Source organism: Garra rufa, chromosome 19 (genome assembly GCF_049309525.1).
Source record: "Garra rufa chromosome 19, GarRuf1.0, whole genome shotgun sequence".
Taxonomy (NCBI): domain Eukaryota; kingdom Metazoa; phylum Chordata; class Actinopteri; order Cypriniformes; family Cyprinidae; genus Garra; species Garra rufa.
The window spans coordinates 7,254,402-7,280,640 of NC_133379.1; the positions used below are offsets into that span (position 1 = coordinate 7,254,402).

The 26,239-nt window shown below is 36.6% G+C and overlaps 2 protein-coding genes across 2 annotated transcripts; both read right to left on the reverse strand.

Annotated features, from left to right (window-relative positions):
- Window positions 1-75: 75 nt before the first annotated feature.
- Window positions 76-6,778, reverse strand: pigs (phosphatidylinositol glycan anchor biosynthesis, class S). The gene is made up of 12 exons (XM_073824468.1): window positions 6,738-6,778; window positions 6,311-6,450; window positions 6,112-6,223; window positions 5,920-6,009; window positions 4,427-4,518; window positions 4,118-4,355; window positions 2,872-3,014; window positions 2,483-2,597; window positions 2,246-2,391; window positions 1,183-1,283; window positions 875-1,085; window positions 76-759 (listed from the first exon to the last, which is right to left on the reverse strand). Exons 1-12 carry the CDS (start codon window positions 6,754-6,756, stop codon window positions 481-483), a joined length of 1,686 nt encoding a protein of 561 aa, XP_073680569.1. The 5' UTR covers window positions 6,757-6,778; the 3' UTR covers window positions 76-480.
- Window positions 6,779-11,369: 4,591 nt separating this feature from the next.
- aldocb (aldolase C, fructose-bisphosphate, b) lies at window positions 11,370-26,035 on the reverse strand. The gene is made up of 9 exons (XM_073824113.1): window positions 25,907-26,035; window positions 18,655-18,785; window positions 18,268-18,479; window positions 16,397-16,451; window positions 15,941-16,101; window positions 14,772-14,855; window positions 14,490-14,664; window positions 14,075-14,274; window positions 11,370-12,376 (listed from the first exon to the last, which is right to left on the reverse strand). Exons 2-9 carry the CDS (start codon window positions 18,764-18,766, stop codon window positions 12,284-12,286), a joined length of 1,092 nt encoding a protein of 363 aa, XP_073680214.1. The 5' UTR covers window positions 18,767-18,785; window positions 25,907-26,035; the 3' UTR covers window positions 11,370-12,283.
- Between the last annotated feature and the right edge of the window lie 204 nt (window positions 26,036-26,239).

Below are 26,239 nucleotides of genomic sequence, written 5' to 3' on the forward strand. Positions count from 1 at the left end.
ATACAAACCCATTTTAAAGTCAACACACAACTCAAACATTCAGAGAAATGATTGTAATATGTCATTAAACATATCTAATGTGTTACTTTTTATTTTTTATATATTTTTTAATTGTATTGTTTTTGTATGAACCCTTTGAGAAACAAACCACAATATGCCCAATAAACCCTTATGAACCTTCTTAAAACTCAGATTATGATCCAGTGTTACAGTATTAAAACAAGACAAGCAGTGCAAACACTTAATGTGGACAGAAAAAGCAAAACATCAATTATTTCACTCATTCATTGCTCAGTACAGCTGTCTTTGTAAATTTAAGCAGCAATAACACATAACCCACATTTCATATCAGTTATTTTCAGCCGATGACAGTTTAGACAACTGGTCTAATAAATAAAATATACACCACACACATCATCTTTTAATGAATCAATGTGTTTTTGAACATGCTGCACAAGTGCAGCCATTAGCTGCGTTTCCTCAGTCCTTTTTGGCTTGTTTTGCTGCTCGCCTTTGTTTAGCTTCACTCACGATTTTCAGTAGTGAGAGTACAATTGGTACACACATGGGCAGAAAAAGAGGAATGTAGATGGCGAATTTCTGATCGTCCGGAAAATAAAGAAGATGCAACAGAGAGGGGTCGAAAAAGGCCTTCTCTGAAGCCAAAATGGCCTCTCTGCTGTACTGGAGAGCAAAAGCCAAGTTCCCAGCCTCCAACTCGGCCACAGCATATTGTAGCGACGTCACCGCACTGGAAACCTGCGTGAGAAATAATAGCGAAATCATGCATTTTATAATTCCTACTGTTCAGGACTAAACGTTACAGTGGGGCTATTTCATTATGTGATGAACTATGAACATCTGGACCGCCCACCTGCTGTGCAATGTTGTCATTGATGACGATGTTTCCAATCTGGTCGAGGAGCTGAGCCAGCGAGGTGATGGTGGTGCTCGCGGTGGCGATGTTCTCCACGCTGCGGCTCCACAGGAGTCGGTCCAGCTCCCAATCAGCCAGTCCAGTGCTGCCTGGACTCTGCAGCACAAAGCCTGGGGGAGGATTAGAATGCTGCACTCCTAGCATGAGTCTGGAAACAAAATAAAGAAAGAAAAATGAAACACCTTCATCTGGGCAAACAGGCTTTTTCATTTAAATTTATAAAAGTGAAATGTTTAAGTACTAACCGTAACTGTGCTAAGAAGACACCCATCACTTTAGCCATATTAATGTTGATATCTACAGGACGTTTAGCTTCAGGTCCGTACATTTCATTCACATTGTACACCTGAGGACATAATGAAAAATGAAAGAGACAATATAGCAATGTTTGCAACATCCAGCACATTCACATTGTTTCATATAATTTACAATATTTAATGTAAGTATGGAAGCCCGGAATTAAAAAGTAAAAATTTTTTAAATCAGTCAAAGATTTTTTATGTTTTTTAAAGACGTTTCTTCTTCTCACTAAGCATGCATCTATTTGATTCGAAGCACAGCAAAAACAGTAAAATTTTGAAATATTTTTACTATTTAAAATAACTGTTTTCTATTTGAATACATTTTAAAATGTAATTTATTCCTGTGATCAAAGCTAATTTTTCACCTTCATTACTCCAGTCACTTGATTTTTCAAAAATCATTCTAATATGCTGATAGATATTTATTTATTTATTATCAATATTTAAAGAGTAATTTTTTTTCAGGATTCTTTGAAGCATAAAAAGTTCCAAAGATCATTTCTCTGAAATAAAACACATTTGTAACATTATACATGACACCATTAAAAAAAAGTCAGTATTTTATTATTTTTTTTAATTACAGAAATTAATACTTTTATTCAGCAAGGATGCTTTCAATTGATAAATAGTGTTGACAAAGACATTTATAATGTTACAAAATATTTTAGATAAATGTTGTTCTTCTGAACTTTCTATTTATCAAAGAAACCTTCAATTCTACTCGGCAGTTTTTAACATAATGATAAATGTTTTTTTGAGCAGCATTCAGTGTTGAATAAATTACATTTTAAAATATATTTCTATATATTTCTATTTCTATTCAAATAGAAGAAAGTTATTTTAAATAGTAAAAAATATTTCAAATTTGTACTGTTTTTGCTGTACTTTGGATCAAATAAATGCAGGCTTGGGGAGCAGAAGAGACTTATTTTAAAAACATTAACTCTTAGTGTTAAATAACTTTTGACTCGTAGTGTATGTTGAAGTGAATAAATCCGGACCGTACCATAATGCCACCCCAACGAGGGCTGTGAAAGGCGTTAGAAGGCACTTCCCTTTTGCTGTGGTCTTTGATGAAGAGAGGAGAGTGGTGGGCATCTGGCACATACAGCAGGAAATTCAAGACAGGGTTAGAGGAAGCTGCGTTGGAACCTGCATGAAAGAGAATACCAACGTGTACATCTACATGAGAATAAAAAAAATCATTCAAAGCAAATCACATCTGTCATAGGTCAAGTCTTACCTAGTCTGGCCTCAACAGGGTTGATAACATGAGACAGGCTGTCTGCACTGAGTGTATAAGCCGACACACTGTTGTCAAAACGAGGGTTCACACCCAGAACGGCATAATACAGAATCTTGGGGGAAAAAACAAACAGACACTCAAGTGACAATGCTAAAACGCAAAATATAAAATTCTAACTGAATGAGTCTTGAAGATAAATAAAATGACCTCTCTTGCACTGCTTTATGTTTATTCATTTATCTTGTGTAAAAACACAAAGCAGCTCTAATAGCAGTGCAGGTTGACACATTTATAACTGTTGCAGGGAACAGAATATACCGTCAGCCCTGTGAGAGGACACATTTGTTAAGTTCCACACAAACTACAATGTAATTGTGCTTGGGTACCTGAGAGTCCACTGAAAAGTTGGCTATAGGTGCAAGTTTGTTCAATAAAGGCTGAATGTAGCTTTGAACTGCGCCTTCGATATCCCAGTGAAGACTGTGTGACTTTGGGTCTGGGTTGAGCAGACTGAATGTGATCTCGTAGCCTTAAAAAAAAAAAGGTGAAATTATAGTTGAGTTGAGGTCAAAAGTTTACATACACCTTGCAGAATCTGCAAAATGTTAATTATTTTATCGAAATAAGAGGGATTATACAAAAAACGAATGTTCTTTTTTTATGTAGTTCTGACCTGAATAAGATATTTCACATAAAAGATGTTTACATATAGTCCATAAGAGAAAATAATAGTTGAAGTAATAACAAAAACCCCATTCAAAAGTTTTCATACAATGATTCTTAATACTGTGTTGTTACCTGAATGATCCACAGCTGTGTGTTTTTTTGTATAGTGATAGTTGTTCATGAGTTTCTTGTTTTCCCCCAACAATTAAACTGCCTGCTGTTCTTCAGAAACATCCTTCAGGTCCCACAAACAAATTCTTTGGTTTTTCAGCATTTGTGTGTATTTGAACTCTTTCCAACAATGACTGTATGATTTTGTGATCCATCTTTTCACACTGAGGACAACTTAGGGGACTCGTATGCAACGATTACAGAAGGTTCAAATGCTCACTGGTGCTTCAGAAAAAAAAAACGACGCATTAACAGCTGGGGTGTAAACTTTTGAAGAGAATGAAGAGGTGTACATTTTTCTTATTTTGCCTAAATATCATATTTTTCATTTAGTACTGGCCTTCAGAAGGCAAAAAAAGTAAAAAGTTAAATTTACCCTAATGTTCAAATTAAAGAGTTTTAAGTAAGCGTTTAAACCTTTTGTAATAGTTGCATATGAGTCCCCCAGTTGTCCTCAGTGTAAAAAGATGGATTTCAAAATCATACATTCATTGCTGGAAAGAGTTCAAATACACAAAAATGCTGAAAAAACAAAGAATCTTTGGGACTTTTTCTGAAGAACAGTGGGCAGTTTAACTGTTCAAGACAAACAAGGGACACATAAAAAAAAAATTTTTTCTCTGTATGTAAACATCTTTTATGCGAAATATCTTATTCAGTTTTGTATGATCCTTGTTTTGGCAAAATACTTAACATTGTGCAGATTCTGCAAAGTTTATGTAAACTTTTGACCTCAAGTTTAGATTAAGAAAACTAAATGAGTATGCTATTGAGAAAATGAGGGAGAACACTCACCAGGACTGGATTTGATGGCCCTCATGCTGTCTGCCATACTTTCCTTAGTCACTTTGGTCAAGCGGACACGGTCACTCAGAGCAGCTACAACATCCTGGTGACTGAAGGACATGGTGCTCACCACCTGCTCCACTTTCACATCCAGACTTGATAGGACTTCCTTCAGACTCCAAGAACTTTTAAATGGAGGGGAACGTAGCAGTGCAGTGCGCCGTTGCCCCACATACACTTTCACATCCTGAACGTAAACAGCCGGAATGAGCACAATGAGCTTCAGAGGTGATTTCACAGTATGTATCTAAATCTTACCTCTGGTAGTAGGGTGGAGGACTCAGGAATCACATACACAACTACAGACCCACAAGAGCTCTCAGAGAGCATGTGCAGGGATAGATCTGCCTCTGTGGAGAGAGAAGTAAACAGCTCAAGAATAGAAACACTATTGTACTGTTACAGAATTTAATTTATGTTTAAAAATGAGTGATGCGAGTAAACTTAAGAAAACCAAAACTGATCATTTAAAATTTTGTTTGGAATAACTCAACAAATACTATTAATATTATTTTTTTGTTATCCATATTTCAGGGACAATGCAAATTTCTAATCAATGCAAAACGTGCATAATATTGCCAAAATACACCAAAATCCCTATAAATGTTCACAATTTTGAGTTAACAACTAAATCAATTTTTTAGTTCTGTTGGGAGTCAATTCAATTTATGGCTCTAAAAGCAAAATATAATGGACTAAGTGGACTACTAAGTGATTGCAGTTGTTCTTACTTAAGTGGGAATGACTGCAATGAAATAAAAAAAGTCTAATTGAATTGGTATTAATTAATAATTCAAATAAATAACTGATTAAATAATCCTGTGAATGCTGTGTATTTGTACACTACCAGTCAAAGGTTTTTGAACAGTAAGATTTGTAATGTTTTTTAAAGAAATGATTTCAGTGAATATTGATGATACTGTGAAATATTTTTTACTATTTAAAATAACTGCTTTCTATTTGAATTCATTTTAATATGTAATTTATTTCTGTGATCAAAGCTACATTTTCAGCATCATTACTCCAGTCATATGATCCTTTAGAAATCATTCTAATATGCTGATTTGCCGTTCAAGAAACATTCATTATTATTACCATTATTATCAATATTTAAAACAGTTAAGTACATTTTATACAGGATTTTTTTTGCTGAATAGAAAGATCCAAAGAACACTTGTCTGAAATAAAAAGCGTTTGTAACATTATACACTTTACGATTGAAAAGCTTGGAGATAGTATTTTTAAGGAGAAAGAAATTATAGAAATTAATAGTTTTATTTAGCAAGGATGCTTTAAATGGATCAAAAGTGATGATAAATACATTTACAATATTACAAGAGATTTATATTCTTCTGAACTTTCTATTCATCAAAAGAAAAACTACAACAAAATAATAATAAAAATAATAACAATAAATTTTTTTAAGCAGCAGATCATATTAGAATGATTTCTGAAGGATAATGTGACTGGAGTAATGATGCAAAAAAAATTTAACAGCTTTGAAATCAGCTTTGAAATCAGTAGAATAAATTCGATTTTAAAATATATTCAAATCGAAAAGTTATTTTAAATAGTAAAAATATTTCACATTTACACTGTTTTTGCTGTACTTTGGATGAAATAAATGCAGGCTTGGTGAGCAGAAGAGACCTTTTTAAAAAAACATTAAAAATCTTTAAATCAAAAACCTATCAAAAGCTTTTGACTGGCACTGTATACCCGAATTATTAGCAATAATAAATCCACTTAACCTGCGGCAGTTTGCTGATTCAAGGCGTCTTCCTCCATTACAGTAGCAGTGCGATATCTGGTTTCATATTTGTACCGCAAACCTGTTTTAGCTGGAGAGGAAAAATATATTTAAATTTCTGTTCTTTGTGTGAACACATTCACATTTGTTTTATGATGAAGCTTCCAAACACTTTCAGAAATTGCTCACTTACCATCAATGTTGTGCTCCTTTTCATTGACATGACTAAGTGGAACCTTCTTCTGCTGTTCTGGGGTCAGTGTTCCTCGAGAGAAGACCACCTCGACATCAACACTTAGCTGGAGCTGTCAAACACAAGATAATGTATCATTTCAGAAATAAAAAATTCACAAACATGATTCTGATTTGATGAAGGACGAAGTTGGTGTTACCTGGAGGGTGTCGAGTTCGCTGATCTCAGAGAAAGGGAGCCAGGCGCGGTAGGTCTCTGTGGTCTTCCACCATAGTGGGACACCCACAACAATGACCACTGCAGCGATGGCAAGAGCAGCATATCGCCCTCGCTGCTTTTCTGTAATGACCAATAATAGGAATTATTACTAAATAGGAACTACATATTCACTGAAATTGTGGTGAACACAGAATATGCTATCATACATACATAAAAACATAGTGAGTGACCCAACCCTGATTATCAACATGCTTAACAATAACGAAGCTAACGTTAGCAATACGCTAACATTTGGCTTTGGTGTTATAACCGTTATATGAATATCTGAAAGAAAAAAAAAAGTGGACATTTAAATAATTTCCAAAGAAAAATAAGGAAATCGTTTTGAACTAATGCACAGGACTCACCAAGCTGCAGGGCTGCCATTGCTGTGTGAAATGACTACCGCATAACCCGCTATTGGAGGATTCTATCCAATCAGACGACAGAGGACACAGAAGCGTCCAATCAGAGCCAAAAGAGGCGGGTTTAGTGTCATTCGCACTTCCTTAAAAAGCCGATTCATTTCTCTTCCGGTTTGCATTAAATAGTAACGCCACTTTTAAAAAACAGTTCACCTGAATGTGACCCTGGACCACAAAACCAGTCATAACTGAAACATAACTATATACTTAATAAACATACTGAATAAATAAGCTTTCCATTGATGTATGGTTTGTTAGGATAGGACAAAATTTGGTCGAGATATAGCCTAACTATTTGAAAATCTGCAATCTGAGGGTGCAAAAACATCAAAATATTGAGAAAATCGCCTTTAAAGTTGTCCAGATTAAGTTCTTAGCAATGCATATAACTAATCAAAAATTAACTTATGATATATTTCTGGTAGGAAATTTACAAAATATCTTCATGGAACATGAAGCTTAATATCTAAGGATTTTTGGCATAAAAGAAAAATCGACATTTTTTACCAATACAATGCATTTTTGGCTATTGCTACAAATATACCCGTGCTACTTAAAACTGGTTTTGTGTATTTTTTCTGTATTTATTTACTCATTCTCATGTCGTGTTAAACCTATATATGTTTATTTCTTCTGCAGATCACAAATGAAGCTATTTTAAATAATGTTTCAAAAATGGTTTTGGTTACCGGCATTTCACAAAATATCAAATTTTATGTTCCATGGAAGAAATACAGTCATACAGGTTTGGAATGACTAGGTCTGTTTAGTTTTCATATATTTAATATTATTCATCTGTCTGGCATCCTTCTGTCTTCAGGAGACGATGGTGTAGCTTCCAGTTGGGTGATGTTCTATCTGCACCTTCGCGAGTGGCTAAAACAGTCCGATTCTAGAGTGGCAGTCCTTCTTGCATTTGCTGCAGGTGAACGACGATGCCGGCTGGGGCTGCTGTTGTTTCTCCTTCCTCCTGGTTCTCTTTACGGCCAGGGTTTTATTTCTGGCTTCCTCAGCTTTCTGTGTGCCTTATCTGACAGCAAGGCGCCACGCGGATTGGTCTTTTGCGAGGCATTCCCATGAGTTGACGTTGATGTTAAACTGCTTCATGTCTTTCTTGCAGACGTCTTTGTAGCGCAGTCGCGGGCAACCAGTCAGTCGTGTGCCCTCAGCTAGTTCACCGTACAGCAGGTCCTTGGGAATGCGGCCTGGTTCCATTCTTCTGACGTGGCCAAGCCATCGCAGGCGCCTTTTACTAAGAATGGTGAACATGCTGTTCATGCTGGCGTGTTCCAGGACCTCAGTGTTGGGTATCTTGTCCTGCCAGTGGATGCGCAAAATGCGCCGCAGGGACCTCAGGTGAAAGCTGTTAAGTTTCTTCTCCTGACTCACGTAGATGGTCCATGCCTCGCTGCTGTAGAGGAGTGTGCTGAGCACGCAGGCTTGGTAGACGCGCAGCTTGGTCTTCTCAGTGAGATTGGAGTTTTGCCAGAGCCTCTGGTTCAGTCCAGCGAAAGCTGCTGCTGCTTTGGCGATCCTGCTGTTGACCTCTGTGTCAATGGAGAGCGAGCTGGTGATTGTGGACCCGAGGTAAGTGAAGCTCTCCACAACTTCCAGGTTGTACCCATCGATGGCGATGGTTGGAGGAGAGTCTGCGTCCTGGGCCAAGACGTTGGTCTTCTTCAGACTGATGGTCAGTCCGAACTCCTTGCCGGCGTGGGAGAGACGACTGACAAGCTGCTGCAGGCTGTCTTCCATATGGGATGTCAAGGCTGCGTCATCGGCAAAGAGCAACTCACGGATGAGGACTTCTGTGACTTTAGTCTTGGCGCGGAGACGGGCGATGTTGAACAGCTTGCCGTCAGCCCTGGTGTGGATGTACTCCCTCCCTGCAGTCCTTGAAGGCGTATTGGAGGAGCATGGAGAAGAAGATGCCGAAGAGCATCAGCGCGAGGACACAGCTTTGTTTCACCCCGCTGCTGAGTGGGAAAGCCTCTGATGTTGCACCGTTGAAGACGACTGTGCTGTGCATGTCCTCATGAAAAGCCGACACAATGATGAGCAGTCGTGGGGGACAGCCGATCTTCTGCAACAGCCTGAAGAGTCCGCTCCAGCTGACGAGGTCAAATGCCTTTGTCAGATCCACAAAGGCGATGTAGAGGGGCATCTGCTGCTCTCTGCACTTCTCCTGCAGTTGGCGTAGTGAGAAGATCATGTCTACAGTTGATCGGCCAGCTCTGAAGCCACACTGGGACTCTGGGTAGATGCGGGATGCTAGGGTCTGCAGGCGTGCCAGGGCGACGCGAGTGAAGGCCTTGCCTACAATGCTGAGAAGAGAGATGCCTCGATAATTGTTGCAGTCGCTACGATCACCTTTGTTTTTATAAATGGTGACGATGTTGGCGTCTCGCATATCCTAAGGGATGTAGGATGTAGCCCTGTTCCCAGCAGAGGCAGAGGAGTTCGTGCAGGGGCTGAAGCAGCGCAGGCTTCCCATTCTTTAGGGCTTCTGCCGGGATGCCGTCACTTCCTGGAGCCTTCCCGCAAGCAAGGCAGTCGATGGCTTTTCTGAGCTCATCTAAGGTGAGTGGGATGTCTAGCTCCTCCATGACTGACATGTCTGGGATGGCGTCCAGTCCGGTGTTAGTGACGATGTTTTGGGTTGCGTACAACTCGAGGTAGTGCTCAACCCAGCACCGTAGCTGCTTTTCCTGGTCAGTGATGACTTCACCCGTCTTGGACTTCAGAGGAGCTGTCTTGGAGCTTATTGGGCCAGTCGCCTTCTTGATCCCTTTCGTACATGCCTCGCGCGTCCCCGGAGTCAGCAGCTGTGTGTATACTGCTGCAGAGGTTCAGCCAATAGGTCTTGGTACAGTGGCGAGCAGTCTACTGGGCGTTTCTCCTGGCAGTCCTGAGGGCTTCGAGTGTAATGGGGGTTGGCGACGCCTTGTAAGCCAGGAGGGCTTTCCTCTTTGCTTCTGTGACGGGCTCCATTTTCTCCCAGTGGGCCTCGTACCAGTCGTCATTCTTCCGTTCCTTCTTCCCGTAGGCAGAGATAGCCGTGTTGTACGCAGCGTCACGGAGGTGGGACCACTTGGAGTCGATGGTGTCATCAGGCGTCTCTTCTGCGAGTGCCTCCTGCAAGGTGCTGACAAAATGTAGTGTCTTCTCCGGGTTGCTTGCACAGCAGATGTTGATGCGTGGTCATCCCTTCTTGTTGGAGTGGTGGAGCTTCTTCGGGAGTACTCGCACCTTGCTGGCCACCAGGGAGTGGTCTGTGTCACAGTCGGCGCTATGGTAACTGCGGGTGAGGAGGACACTGGACAGTTCCGCACGCCTGGTGATGACGAGGTCTAGCTGGTGCCAGTGGCGGGAACGCGGGTGCCTCCATGACATTGTGGGGTAAATAGTGCATATCAAATCTATTTTTGGTAATAAAAAGTACACTACAATACCAGTTGAACAATAAGATTGTATTTATTCGATTGAAGTACAACAAAAACTGTAAAACTGAGCTTTTATTTTTTTTACTATTTAAAATAACTGTTTTGTATTCTAATATATTTTAAAATCTAATTTATTTCTGTGATTTTAGTGCATATTTTTTAGCATCATTACTCCAGTCACATGATCCTTCAGAAATCATTCTAATATTTTGATTTGCTGCTCAAAAAACATTTATTACTATTTTTATGCTGAAAACAGCTGAGTAGAATTTTTTTTCTTTATTTGATGAATGGAAAGTTCATAAGAACAGCATTTATGATTTATCTGATCAATATAAATCATCCTTGCAAAATAATTTCTTTCCCAAAAAATGACTATACTTGACTCCAAGCTTTTGAATTGTATAGTGTATAATGTTACAAAAGCTTTTTAATTCAGATAATGATTTATCAAAGAATCCTGACAAAAATGTACTCATCTGTTTTAAATATTGATAATAATAATAATAAATGATTCTTGAACAGCAAATCAGCGTATTAGAATGATTTCTGAAGGATCATGTAACACTGAAGACTGGAGTAATGATGACCACAGGAATAAACTACATTTTAAAATATATTCAAATAGAAAACAGTTATTTTAAATAGTAAAAAATATTTCACAATATTACTGCTTTTGCAGTATTTTGGATCAAATAAATGCAGGCTTGGTGAGCAGAAGGGACTTCTTTAAAAAAAAAAAAACATTGAAAATCTTAAACTTTTGAGTGGTAGTGTAAATACTAATTAAATAAACAATTAATTCGCAATTTTCTGTTAGGTAATATTCTATCAAACACATCTAATAGGTCTCAACACACTGGATTTGTGCCTCTAACGCTTTATAACAATTATGCAACCATTAATTTTAGAATAATTATACAGACATTTTACCACCCATTTGTTCTGCAAAATGCTTTATATTACATAACTCTCTCGAATAAATAACTGATAATTACCCATGTACTTAGATTTATGTGAACATGCTTTATTCAGTGAATTGCTTAGGGTCTGTAGAGGAAAGCTTCAATGGAATGAATGTGGTAACTAAGTTATGGCTCAAAATAAATCTATAATAATGACAAACAGAATCTGGGGTTTTACAGTATTTTATTTTAGTTTTTACTATCTGACACACAAAGTGCTTAGAGAACAACATCAAATCACAAGATCACATTTTGTCAACAGAGCAGTGAGTGCTCCCCTCCCCAGAAGCTCCACAGTTTGGTCCGCTCCCGCCGTTTACAACCAATATAGAGTTTTTTATTCATGTAGCACTATGTAACAAATACAGGGAGGAGAGGGAGAGCATGATACACTCAAGCACACAACACATCGGAGCACAATTCCAAAATAATGGTCCTTCTCAAACTAATATTGTTAGTATTTTATATTAAATTTCTTGAACAGTAAATCACACAGCCCAGACAATGCATTAATATTATATGTGAACACAACACAAAATAATATTCCTCAGAGTCTGGTGGAGTTAATCATAATTAGCCATTATATATTACTCTATTTCATTCCCTATTATGGTAAACTGCCCCTGCTGGCATACACTAATCTGAGCTCAGTATTCACATCTTCCACACATCATCATGAGGACCGACGAGGTCAAACTGCACTGAAAGGAATGTGACAAGTCAACTCGAGTGGCTGGTGCCTGAATTGGAATGACTTATGTTGGAATAATAAAAACAGAACGGCTGATATACATATACTTTCATTTAAAACCAGCTAACGGGCCACAAAAAAATACTGTTTTCTTGTTTGTAGCATGAAACCATGCTCAGGATGTTTCAAAAATAAAAAGGAATCTTCTGCGTACCTTTCTATATCTCTATAGTTTAATACATTTTAAATAGATACATTATGAGACATTGCAATGACAACCCTAAAGTACAGAAGACAGCGCAGGCCTGTGATTGGTCGGTGACAGGAAGGGTAGCAGCTGTGCACTATACTATTGGCTGGCGGAAGCTGGAACGATGGGACCCGGGATGTTTAGTAGGCGTGATTGGCCACGTACAGGGACTGTCCCGCTGATCCACCGGTTCCTTTGGAGACGTACTTGCCTTGAGCAGCCAATCCATTAGCCTGGGGAAAGATCACAAAGATCAGTTTATGTTGCCTAAATCAGCAGTTTTAGAAAGACCTTACAAAAACAAAGAACAAAATAATTGTAGCCCAAGCCATTTAAAACAAATTCACCTCCTAACTTTATTGGTATCAAGTTTTATATTATTTTGGAATATTATGCCCTTCCAGTCAAAAGTTTTGAACAGTAAGATTTTTAATGTTTTTTTAAAGAAGTCAGTTATGCTCAACAAGCCTGTATTTATTTGATAGAACAGCAAAAACTATTTTGAAATATTTGTAATATTTAAATGAACTGTTTTCTATTTAAATACATTTAAAAATGTAATTTATTTCAGTGATCAAATCTGAATTTTCAGCATCATTACTCCAGTCTTCAGTGTCACATGAAACTTCAGAAATCATTTTAATATGCTGTTCAACATTAACAATAACATTTTTATTATTATTATTATCATCATCATCATCAATATTTAATAATAATTAATTTTTTTCAGAATTCTTTGATGAATAGAAAGATCCCAAGATCAGAATTGATCTTAGCAAGGATGATTTAAATTGATCAAAAGTGATGATAAAGACATGTATAATGTTACAAAAGATTTCTATTTCAGATAAATGCTGAACTTTCTATTCATCAAAGAAACCTAAAAAAAAAATCAACTCTGCTGTTTTCAACATAATAAATTAAATAAATGTTTTTGAGCACCAAATCAGAATATTAAAATGATTTCTGAAGGATCATGTGACTGGAGTAATGATGCTAAAAATTCAGCTTTGAAATCACAGAAATAAATTACATTTTAAAATATATTCAAATAGAAAACAGTCTTTTTAAATAGTAAAAATATTTCAAAATTGTACTGTTTTGCTTTACTTTGGATTAAATAAATGCAGGCTTCTTTAAAAAACAAAAAATCTTTTGACTGGTAGTGTATATAATTTTATTACAATATTTTTATTAAATTTTATTTAAACATATTATTTCGAAATAAAATTATAGTTTATTAGTGTTATGTTCTCACACGATAAAACCAATATTTCAGCTTAACAAATTTATTTTATTTTAAATTTTGCTATTATGGCTGTATATTTTTGGCTGATGGACTTTCAGTACATCAATAACATTATATGCTAAATAATTGTTTAGATTAAATCCAAATTAGTTGTATATATCAGTATTTAAGAAAAGCCCCCCACAAATGATAATCTATAGATATCACACAGAAGGTTCATAATATGATAATATCTGTTATATGAGATTTGTTATATCAGCCGGTCATGATTTCTGAAGAAAATTTAGATGTACATTTTATAGATATTACCATTATTATCTGAAAAATAAAATAAAATTAGTTAAATTGAAATTAGCATATTTACATATTGATGAGCATATTTATTGAGTATTATTTAAATTATATTAACTACAGAAATGTCCATAAAATTCATTAATTAAATGTTAGGCATTTTAGATCAAAAATAAAATTAGCTTTAGGGGTAGCCACAATTACCAGTGTTTTTGTGGCAAAATTCAGTCATTTCAATAGGAATCCTAGTTTAGGACAAATTTAGTAACTGATTCCAGTAGGTCACACAAATGAACTGTGCTGACCAAGAGAAAGTTGCTTAGTTTGGAAGTGACTTCTGTGTGAGCTAAAGTGACTGCACCTTAATGGGAAAACGATTTGATCAACTGACCTCAGCGCGCTTAATGAACTCCTCTGTGGCGGCCTTCTCATTGTCCTTGGCTCCGCGCCAGGCGTTGAGGGCAGAGGCCTGCAGGGCACGTCCGTAGGAGAAGGTGAGGGCCCAGGGTTTTGTCAGAGGGCAGTTGTTGATGGCGTTCAGGTTGACAGAAGCCTCCTCCTCGCTCTGACCTCCAGAGAGGAAAGTCACACCTGCCAGAGGAATTCCAAAACGGATTATGTACATTTTCCGAAATGGGACTGAGATCGCCACATACTGTTTACTGCTCTCACTGTTTTTTCAAAACACGCCACTTGCACTTATTATCTACATCATGCCACTCTTCATATTCTTCAATAACCAGCAACCACATTCTTAAAGCTCCAAATGGTAAATGAATGTTTGCTCCATTAGACTCATGACTCACCTGTTACTGCGGGGGGAACAGTACGGCGCAAGGCTGTCACTGTAGCCATGGCAATTTCCTGACTGTTGTATTTGGTGGGGCAGGCGTGTCCAGCTGTCACCATGTTGGGTTTCAGAAGAGTTCCCTCCAGATAGACGTGATGGTCAGACAGGGCCTTGTAGCAGGCAGCAAGGACCTGGAGATACATGGGAAACAAAGATAAAGTAAATTCAACTATATATTATGTAACAACTTATTAAATCAAATGCTGGATGCTGTAAAATGACGTCAGTTTTTATGTACCTTCTCTGTAACATACTGGCAGCGCTTCAAGTCGTGGTCACCATCAGGCAGAATCTCTGGCTCAACAATGGGCACAATCCCATTCTGAAAAAAAAACAAACAAACAGACAATATTACGTTAAAACTCAAGACTCCATTGGTTACATCTTATCTCTGATATCTATGCATTAGCTTCAAGTCTCAAAAACATCTAAATACATATCAAGACCTGTTAATGTATTTATTTTCAGTTTTTAATTTAAAACAATTTTTAAGTTTTAGTCATACTATGTGATGTTTATATTTCTGTTTTTAGTTTGTCAGTTTAGTACACCAGCTTATATCAATTCAGCTAGTTTTAATTTTTTATTTAAATACACTACCAGTCTAAAGTTTTTGAACAGTAAGATTTTTAATGTTTTTTAAAGAGTTCTCTTCTGCTCACCAAGCCTGCATTTATTTGATCCAAAGTACAGCAAAAGCAGTAATTTTGAAAAATGTGTAGTATTTAAAATATTAAATATTAAATAATTAAATTATATTTCTATTTAAATATATTTTAAAATGTAATTTATTCCTATGATCAAATATAAGCATCATTACTCCAGTCTTCAGTGTCACATGATCCTTTAGAAATCATTCTAATATGGTGTTTTGATGTTCATTTATAATGTTACAAAATATATCTATTTCAGATGAATGCTGTTCTTCTGAACTTTCTATCAATCAAAGAAATCTGATTTTATATTTCCAACATAATAATAAATGTTTTTGGGCAGCAAATCAGAATATTAGAATGATTTCTAAAGGATTGTTTGACTGGAGTAATGATGCTAAAAATTTAGCTTTGAAATCACAGGAATAAATTACATTTTACAATATATTAAAATATAAAACTCAAATTGTTATTTTAAACAGTAAAAATATTTCAAAATGGTAGTGTTTTTGCTGTACTTTGGATCAAATGAATGCAGGTTTGGTGAGCAGAAGAAACTTCTTTAAAAAACAATAAAAATCTTACTGTTCAAAAACTTTTGACTGGTAGTGCATTTAGATTTAGATTTAATTTCAGTTTATTCTAATTATTGATTCAGCAACTGACTTTTAATAGTTGTCATATTTAGTTAACAATAACAAAACTGTTTGCCTCTAAGATAAGCGCAAAGACGGCCAAGATTTAATGAGCTCACCTGCTGGCAGATGCTGGCGTAGCGAGCCAGGACGTTAGCATTCTCCATGATGGCTAACTCTGAAGGAGTGGTCTCGCTGATCTTCAGCACACACCGCCACTTGGCAAAGTCTGCGCCGTCTTTCTTATACTGCGCACAGCGTTCTGACAGGCCATCGAGCCCTTAAGACAAACAGGCATCCCATTAACAAAACATCATTATAATTTCCATCATTTTATTTTTTTAAGATTTATTTTTTGCCATTTTTGCCTTTATTATGATAGGACAGATCAGACATGACAGCGAAGTGGGAGAGAGATGGGGGCGGGATCGGGAAAGGTCCTCGAGTCGGGATTCGAACACGAGACGCCCGGAGCGCAACGGCGCTGTATGTCGACGCACTGCTCACAAGGCAATCGGCGCCGACATAATTTCCATAATTTTTAGCCAATATTATATCAGTGACTGTAAGCTTACCCTGTGTTGTGGTCTCTCCATTAGTTCCTGCCAGAGGGACAACACCTTTGTCAACCTGTAAAAGAAAACAACCTGCTTTAGGATCAAACTGTCATGGAAGCACTGCTAATAATCCAACAGTCCTAACTATATTTTCTAATACCCATCTTAATTTTTTTTTTTTCCGGGGTTCAAGCACTTTAAGGCATTTAAGTACACATATAAAAGACATTATATACATGATATTAAGCAAGCCTATAACCACCTAAATCAATGATTTGAAAAGCATTTTTAGCAAATACTGGTAATGTGCCATAGAAATATGTTTTTTAATGTTTATGACTGCAATAGCTGCAGCTGTGGTCCGATCTCCTTAAAACATTGCATGCTTGTTTAGAATCATCTGTCGCAAGTGCTTAGCAGGTTTCGTGAAGTTTTAAGTTTTAAATTTGACCCTGTTATATCTTAAGTTTCAACATTTTTTTAATAATTATTGACCCAGAGAGTCCAGAGAATTGTACTGAAGTGTTTTTTCAGACAAACAGGCCCACCAAGTTTTCGTTCTGATTAGCCTTCATTAACCTGGTCTAACAGGCGCTCAAAATTCTTCGGCCAAAGGTGGCCATGATTTTTCGAGATATGCAAATGTCCTGACAGACACTTCTAGCATTTTGGACCAAGACTGCGAACAGCGATTTTCATGTTGATAGGATAAATTTTTACGTATTTATAGTCATTTTTATGTTTTTATCCCTCCTATAGCACCACCAAGTGGCCAAGCTCCACGATTTTTTTCCTGCGACCTCAGATTGAGCTCTTATATAAGTGTTCTGAGTTTGGCGAAGATATCTCATTCTGTTCAGGAGTTATAGGCATTTTACCAAAAGTGACCCTGCTCCTTTCAAACGTTTCGTTGTCGCTTTGCGACGGTGAGTCGACTTTTTTTTTTTTGATAAATATTGATATTCACTCTTCCGAGAATCTTAACTGGTTTGGTTCCGATCAGATGAAAAACCTAGGACAAGTTCGCAAAAGTAGAAAAATAAATACCCCCAAAATTTCACCACACGATTGGTTTAGAAGCTATGAGTGATTTCATACTTTTGTTTGCTGTAGTGCCCCCATCAGGCCAATTGGGGCGAGTCTTGGTGACATTGTTGGCTATGTGAATTTCAAGTCTCTACGACTTAGGGTTTGGTCTGAATGATCAGTTTTACATGGAGATGGCTGATCCTTGGCCATTCTAACAATTACAATAGGGTTTCAGTGCTACACGCTTGAACCTCTAAATACCTTAAATATGCTGAATTTACCTGTAAACTATAAATACAAAGAAAATTATACAAATATAATTTGAAAGTATATTTCTAATAGCTAAAAAGGTCTAATAAAGGCACCTTGTTGCGGCAAATATGAACAACCTGTTCTAACCTATTAATCTTATCCTAATTCTTGGTCAACATGCCTACTTATTTATAACTCAGCACTCAGTATTTATGGCAGGTCTAAATATTTTATTTATAATTTAATACTATATATACACACACTATTAAAAATTTAGAGGTTGGTTGGTTTCTGCTCTTAAAAGAAGACTCTTATGTTCAAGGCTACATTTACTTGATCCAAATACAATAAAAACAGTAATACTGTGAAATATTACAATTTAAAATAAATTCTTACTATTTTATTACGTATTCAAATGTAATTTATTCCTGTGATGCAAAATTACTCTAGTCCTCAGTGTCACATGATCCTTCAGAATTCAATTGAATATGCTGATTTACTGCTAAAACAACTGAAATAGAATTTTTTTAAATTACTTTACTGTCATTTTTGATCAATGTAATGCATCCTTGTTGAACAAAATAATTAATTTAAATCAAATCTTGTACCTTGATTCCGACAACCATGCCCCTGTCTTTGATCATCTTGGCAAACTGTGTGCCATCATCAGCGTTCTGGTAAAGGGTCTCATGGAAGAAGATAACACCACCAATGCACTTGTCAATGCGCTCATCAGCAGTGAAAAGGAGCTGGCGGTACAGACGGCGGTTTTCCTCCGTGTTCTCGACGCCGATGGGGTTCAGGCGCTTTGCCATGCTACCTGTATAGACGCAGAAATTCATATCATTGTGTTAGAGCGACACACAGAAAGCTGTTTGCTGCATATTTCATGCTCCAAGGGAGACAGAACATCAAATGGCTTTGGAACAACATGAGGGGGAGCAAATGATCTAACTGAATGTGTTATTTCCATTTAAGATGAAACCCTCACTGACCTGTGGACTCATCTGCAGCGAGGATGCCTTTCCCAGGAGCTACGATACGCTGAGCGATGTCCTGCAGCTCCTTCTTCTGCTCAGTTGTTAATGCGGGGTACTGGTGCGTCATGTTTGCGGCTCAAAGCAACCTGCAATAGAGGAATGGTAGAGACACATCTTACCAACAACTTCACACAACAATCATAATGCACAACACAGAGGCAAAGAACCACTCAACACAATATATATATTTTTTACATACATTTTGTTACGTTGCTGCCTTATGTTAAACTACTTTGAATTACTTTTTTCCCCCACATCAATCTACACTCCCTACTCCATAATGGCAAAGCAAAAAATAGGTTTTTAACATCTGTGCAAATTTATTAAAAATAAAAAACTGAAAAGATCCCGTTGCATAAGTATTCATACCCTTTTCTGGGGCACTCAAAATTTAGCTCAGGAGCATTCATGTTGCTTCTAGATGTTACTACACTTCGAGTGGAGTTAAACTGTGGCAAATTCATTTGAATGAGTATGATTTGGAAAGGCACACACCTCTCAGAAAAGGTCTAACAGCTGAAAATGCATATCAGAGCAAAACCAAGTCCTGAGGTCAAGATAACTGCCTGTAGAGCTCAGTGACAGACTTGCGTTAAGGCAATGATCTAGGGAAGAGTTCAGAAAAAAATCTGCTGCATTGAAGGTTCACAGGAGCATGTAGCCTCCATTATCATAATGGAAGACGATTGGAACAACTAGGACTCTAGAAAATGTCTGCCAGCCCTCATCCAAGCTGACAGAGCTTGAGAGGTGAAAAGGTGAGGCAAAGAATGGCAGATAATTGCCAAATGCAGATGTACAAAGCTTGTCACATCATACCCCAAAAGACTTGAGGCTGTAAAGGTGCTTCAACCATGTACTGAGTTAAGGGTATGAATACTTATGCAATGTACTTATTTCAGTGTTTTATTTTTAATAAATTTGTAAAATTTGCAAATCTGGTTTTTGCTTTGTCATTATTATGGTGTAGGGAGTATAAACTGATTTTTTACATAATGCTGCAACAAAACGTGAAAGGGGTATGAATACTTTTGCAAGGCACATGTGTGACCCTGGACCACAAAACCAGTCTTAAGTAGCACAAGTATATTTGTAGCAATAGCCAAAAATACATTGTATGGGTCAAAATGATCTATTTTTGCCAAAAATCATTAGGATATTAAGTAAAGATCATGCTCCATTAAGATATTTTGTAAATTTCCTAACTTAATTTTTGATTAATTAAACTTTAAAGGCGATTTTCTCAATATTATGATTTTTTTTTTTTTTTACTTTTTTTGCACTCTTAGATTTCCAAATACTGTCCCATCCTAAAAAGCCATACATCAATTGAAAGCTTACTTATTCAGCTTTGATTTTACAAAAATTGACTCAAGACTTTTTGTGTTCCAGGGTCACATATATAATTACTGGCTATATAGTTACACATACAGAGACACTATGGCTCTTGATTTGTAAATCAGACCATGGCTCTAATGGGAAATTGGCAGTGTTTTCTGCTTCTTAGAAACACCATTTCACCCCAAAAAAGTCACATAAAGAAGAACAACTCTTCTTCTGGAAACGTCTGACTGCTGGCTATGGATAAACAAAACTGTGCCTCATTATTCAGGGCATCTAAAAGGGTCTGGTTGATATTCCAGCCCACTCTTCCTCACAAGCTCTTCAGCGAGGCTGATTGCGTAATAACGTGGACTAAAGCCAGCAGAGTGTTTTCTATTGCTGTTATATAATCACACTTCTCTAATCTCTGCTGTCAATCCCCATTAGACATGCCCCACTGTCTATTACTACATAGATTTAGAGTCCTGCATTGACAACATTTTTATTATAAGGTTTTGTTTATTTTCCTTGTGAAAAAGAAGTATTATAGTTTAAATTCATATTAAATGTAATTAGCCGAACTAAAGAGTGATTTAAATGTTATACTGAATAACAACCTACATGTAAAATTATAATCAAACGCATGGTCTTTAGTATGTTTGTCAACACACTAAAAGTAGTGTCCTTCTTTAAGCACAAAATTATTATAGATTAAAATAATGACTTAAAATTAAATTTGTTTTATTTAAAAATTATTTGTTAAGAAAGAGTGACAAAAACTGACTTTTATTTCATTGATATTATATTATCTGCAATGTATAGTTTTTTAAAATACACATCTAAGATTTTAAGTATATAACACAATTAAGCACACTTCTTTTAGACAAGGGTTATTATCGTTAGTATCGACTGTGGAGTTTATCGCTTGTCTAAATCTCTTTCTATGCCTGTATATTGATTACACTTTCTGGCTGAGTGCTCCCCCATCTCTGTGCTGAATGGAACGAGCCAAAACCGGCACGAACTGGCTGGTCTGTTTAGATATAAATCACAGCTAGATGTGCTGTGACACCAAACACACCAGTTCATGCACAGAATGCATGGAATAAAAGAGAAAACCAACCTATCAAGATACATAGAATGACTTAATGTTATGTTGTCCTTAACTAATGCTACTGAAATTATTTAATCAGAGATACCCCTCTGTGGGTTTTAATGAGAGACTGAACAAATAAGCTGCTTTCATGGCAGTTTTCGTTTCTCTAGCATCTCAGATGATGTTGTATTTCTATTCTAGCATATGGCTTATCACCGTATTACTGAAGTGATCCCTGAAGGCTGACTCTGTGAATGAATATGCCTCATTAGGTTTGTTGAACAATGGAAGTTTCCATAGAAAAGCACAGCCCATGGCTGCCGCTCACCTCTTTCTTTGCATGGTTTCACATATTTTGAGTTTTGTAAGGGATGTGTCACAACATGCTCTTACCGTTCCACTGACATACTGCAGTCCAGACATACTGAATGGATTTATTTTGAGTTCATGTTTAAGGGATAGTTCAATCTCAAGTTGTTTCAAACCTAAATGAGTTTCTCTCTTCTGCTGAGCACAAAAGAAGATATTTGGAAGAGCGTTGGTAACCAAACAGTTGACAGTAGCCATTGACTTCCATAGTATGGAAAAAATACTATGGAAGTCAATGGCTACACTCTTAAAAATAAAGGTGCTTCATGATGCCATAGAAGAACAAAACAAGAACAAACTTTCTGTTTTACAAAAGGTTCTTTGTGGCAAAGGCAGGTTCTTCAGATTATAAAAAGGTAAGAAAGATGGTTCTTTGACTAAAATGGTTCTTCTATGGCATCGCTGTGAAGAACCTTTTAAAGCAACTTTTTTTTTTTTAAGAGTGTGCTGTCAACAATAATAATTTAAAGAAGGTTGGCAACCAAAAGTTTGCCGGTAGCCATTGACTTCCATAGTATTTTTCCTATACTATAGAAGTCAATTCTGCCCTCCAAAGGCAAAGTGCAGTAACTACGCCAACATTGAAACTGAGAAAAATGCCTGTAAAGTTTTTACACCAGCTAGTCAAACATGTTGACACTCTCGTTTCTCTGAAACGGGACAAAATTGAACCAGGAGACTTTGCCACAAGACAAAACAGTTGTCACAAAGTCCATTTTAAGCCTTAACTCAATGTTGACCAAATGTGTAGTTACTGTGCTTTGCCTTTGGAGGGCAGAATTGCTCTGTCTCATCTGAAGGCTGCATCCTCCAGAGGTCGCATTTGTCAGCCACATACAGTCTTATTTAAAAAAGTATTAATAAAATTCACTCATTTTGTCTGAGGTGTGACTGTAATTTCCATCTTTCTTTGCAATCTAATGGTTACTTTTCTTAATTGAGATATATATACAGTCAATATTTGCGACATCTGGTGGGCCCAGCCTCCAAAATGAGATGCAACAAATGGCTAGCATCAACTGTTTGGTTGCAAACATTCTTATAATTATTATTGTTGACAGTACACTCTTAAAAATAAAGGTGCTTTAAAAGGTTCTTCACAGCGATGCCATAGAAGAACCATTTCAGTCAAAGGTTTTTTAAAGAACCATCTCTTTCATTCCTTTTTATAGTCTGAAAAACATTCCTTTACCACAAATAACCTTTTGTGAAACAGAAAGGTTCCTCAGATGTTAAAGATTCTTTATAGAACCATTTAGACAAAAAGGGTTCTTCTATGGCATCGTGAAGCACCTTTATATTCAGGAGTGTAGCCATTGACTTCCATAATGTTTTTCCATACTATGGAAATATCTTCTTTTGTGCTTGACAGAAGAAACTCATAGGTTGGTTTTTGTTGCTCTTTTGTTGGTTTTGATTGCTTCTCTTGTCCTCATTTGTAATTTGCTTTGTATAAACCATTTGCTAAATGACTAAATGTAAATGTAAAATTTTCATTTTTGGGTGAACTGTCGTTTTAATGCAAAAGGCCAGACTGTATTGGCTTCATTGACAATGTATTGGATTTTATGACACTACAAAGGGCAACCAAAGGTCATTTTAATGTATGAGCACAGTCAGTGATCCATGATGAAGAGGTGTCCAATTGTCCTTATTCAAAGTGACCTCTCTTGCTTTTCGCTTGCAACACAATTGCTGTTACAAACATACCACATAGAGTAAGGGTTATCACTTGTGTAAATTAAACTTCAAATAACCCTGGATCACAAAACCTGTCTGAAGTAGCATGGGTATATTTGTAGCAATAGCCAAAAATACATTGTATGGGTCAAAATAATAAATTTTTCTTTGATGCCAAAATCATTAGGGTATTAAGCAAAGATCATGTTCCATGAAGATATTTTGTAAATTTCCTACCATAAATATATCAAAACTTAATTTTTGATTAGCACTACAAATTGCTAAGACCTTACTTTGGACTTTTGGACATTTAAAGGCAATTTTCTCAATATTTAGATTTTTTTGCAACCTCAGATTCCAGATAGTTGTATCTCAGCCAAATATTGTTCTATCCTAACAACTCATGCATCAATGGAAAGCTTATTTAGATATAAAAGCAATTTTAAAAATTGACCCTTACGACTGGTTTTGTGGTCCAGGGTCACAAATGCTTTCAAGTTGCAAACTAAATTTCGATTCATTTAAGTTTTTAGAATTAAATAATATTAATATTATTTTTTGCTATTTTATTAATGTATTGTTATTTATATGAAATATTATCCTACATACACTAATAGCAATAGGTTAGAGACAGACTAGATGTTATTTAGACAGCTTGCCTATGTTACATAGTTTATTATGTAATATTTCACAGAAAACTGCAAGCTCTGTTTATATTAAAGAGAACCACATGGGCTTGGTTCCCATTAGTGTTTCTAATGCAAGGGAATACATTTTGATGAGTCATGATGGCATGATGTTTAGACACAGTGCTTTTAAGTCATTTAATTACAGTCTTAATTCTTAACTGGTTTTAAACAAATCACACAGTGGGTCAAATTAAGGCCTATAAGGCATCAATCTGCTAGATGCTTGGATATACAAGCTCAAAATAGCAGGATGGAAGAGCTATCAGTTATGGGCGTGAAGAACAACCCCTTCCGATCATTGCTGACCACTTTTACCATTGCACATAAAAAGCTGAAGGGATTTGGTGCTTCAGATCTAATTGCAATAGAAAAGAAATGCACTGAAAATAATAATGTCAAATGCTTATCCCTATATTTATTCAAACAAGTCTTGTTTGTGAGTGGCCTTGCAGAAGATGCTTCTCAAAGAAAATGCACGAGGCATAAGTGACAGCTGACAGATTCAGTCTGCATCTGTTGCTCTGCACTGCATCATGCGCAACAGTGAGTCAGTCACCGCCCATTTTTCCAGGGACTATTATGCCGGAAGTATCTTTTACATTCATTTTCTCCATTGGGATTTCAATGAAACAAACTAGCCTTCTCCATGAAGGCTAAGCATAAATGTATATGCATGATCTATCGAAGACTACGCACTTAAATTGTGGCGTCATCAAATAAAACACTTTTCTGATTGGTGGATCTCACTTCAGGATTATGGGTAGTGTAGTTCTTCACACAGAGCTTGGCAATTTCCTTTTAAATGATCTGTTTGCTAAGAATTAGTTTCTCTAGAAAAAATACTAATTAAAGATTTAATTAAAAATGTTTGCAATGGTAAATACAAAAAGTAATACAATGGTTATGCAAAAGATACAAAAATGCATTAAAGTGCATAAAAGAAGAAATAAAAGAGTAAAAGGACACGGGTTAGAGAACAGTACATCCTGAGCTTAGTCTCCATCATCAGCTTAGTTCATTTAACCTTGAGCAACACTTTACATGTACCTGCGGTGTACTCACAGAGGAGAGACACCATCCTCAGCACGTATACACGAAACGCGAGAGGATGAGAGCACAGCTCGAGTGATTCATCACAACGTTATATACGCCGTGACGCAACGGGATGTGAGCGTTCTAGCGTTCATGTTAAAGCGTATGAGGTCGACTTTTAGAGTGAAGGACGTCTTTGATAAAACCTAAATTTGATGTACATCTTATTTGAGAGCGTGTGATGTTGTAAGGATGTGTGTAAAATCTCTAAAGAACTCAGGAAATGTTATTTCATCACGTTAGCTCATCTCAGCTAGGCTAAAGCTACGGTGATGTAGGAAATGCCCAAATGCCTACGTGCAGATCGGCCACACTCCCTTCCGCAGACATCAACCGCAACCATAATGCTGTGTAGACATAAAACGTGCATATGACGACTTAATTAGCATATTCTGTCAGAAAAACGTTAATATAGATTCGGTTTGTCAGGTTTCTGCTAGCTCTGTTACTCTAAATACACGGAAGAGCGATTGTGGTGATGATGATAGTGTGTTCACCCGTGCTCAGGGTGACATTGAATGTCATGAATGTCGACATGATGATGTTTGTCGTTTTATATAGTTGATACTGAAGTGTTAAAAGCATTAAAACGTTTTTACATACATTTAACATTGAAATAAATGAGACGTCTTTTATATGTTTATGTAAACATAGCTAAAACGCATTTATCATTGTAGCATGATGAAGGCCTGATGAAGAAGTAACGTTAAATGAGACAACCACCTGTCGGATCTTTTAACGTTAACTTACTTCTGACAGTTAATGCAAAGCGAATAACTGACGTTGGACTATTAAAATAGCACATATTTGAAATAAAATTTCAGAATGAATGAATGAACAAAATTATATTCAACATCAAAACGAGCAACGTTAAATGACATTTAAATGTCAGTCAAGCATCAAGTCACTATCATTTTAAATAGTTAAGTATTTTTAAATTAAGAATTCAATCACTTACCTGTTTAGGAGAGAGAGTGATGCAAAAGATGCCCTACTGTCGACAGCCTTCCGTTTCAATGCCGCAACGCAACGTGACCGCTTAGAAAAATCAACCCACCCAGGGGGCGTGGCTTTGGTCACGACCTTATTGTAATAATGAATATTCATGACTCTTTAAAGTGACCTTGCGCGTCATCGTGAGCGTCGCCATTACATCCTACGGCCTCATGCTTGAGGTGTGTTGCACGAGCACGTAGGCTTTTGGGAAATCAAGTAAAAATAGAATAATAACTATCTATGTATTTAATGTATATAACTATCTAATAATGTCTATCTGTATATTTAATGTAAA

What these genes read in the sequence shown, in the direction of transcription:
- pigs (XM_073824468.1), bottom strand. An exon ending in GGCCATCAAATCCAGTCCTG is followed by an intron (nt 3,015 to 4,117) that starts GTGAGTGTTCTC and finishes TTTTTTTTTAAG; the next exon opens with GCTACGAGATCACATTCAGT. An exon ending in ATGACAACATTGCACAGCAG is followed by an intron (nt 760 to 874) that starts GTGGGCGGTCCA and finishes TTTCTCACGCAG; the next exon opens with GTTTCCAGTGCGGTGACGTC.
- aldocb (XM_073824113.1), bottom strand. Translation starts at nt 18,766, where the DNA reads ATGACGCACCAGTACCCCGCATTAACAACTGAGCAGAAGAAGGAGCTG. An exon ending in GCATGGTTGTCGGAATCAAG is followed by an intron (nt 16,452 to 18,267) that starts GTACAAGATTTG and finishes TTTCTTTTACAG; the next exon opens with GTTGACAAAGGTGTTGTCCC. An exon ending in AGTTCATTAAGCGCGCTGAG is followed by an intron (nt 12,377 to 14,074) that starts GTCAGTTGATCA and finishes ATCTTTCCCCAG; the next exon opens with GCTAATGGATTGGCTGCTCA.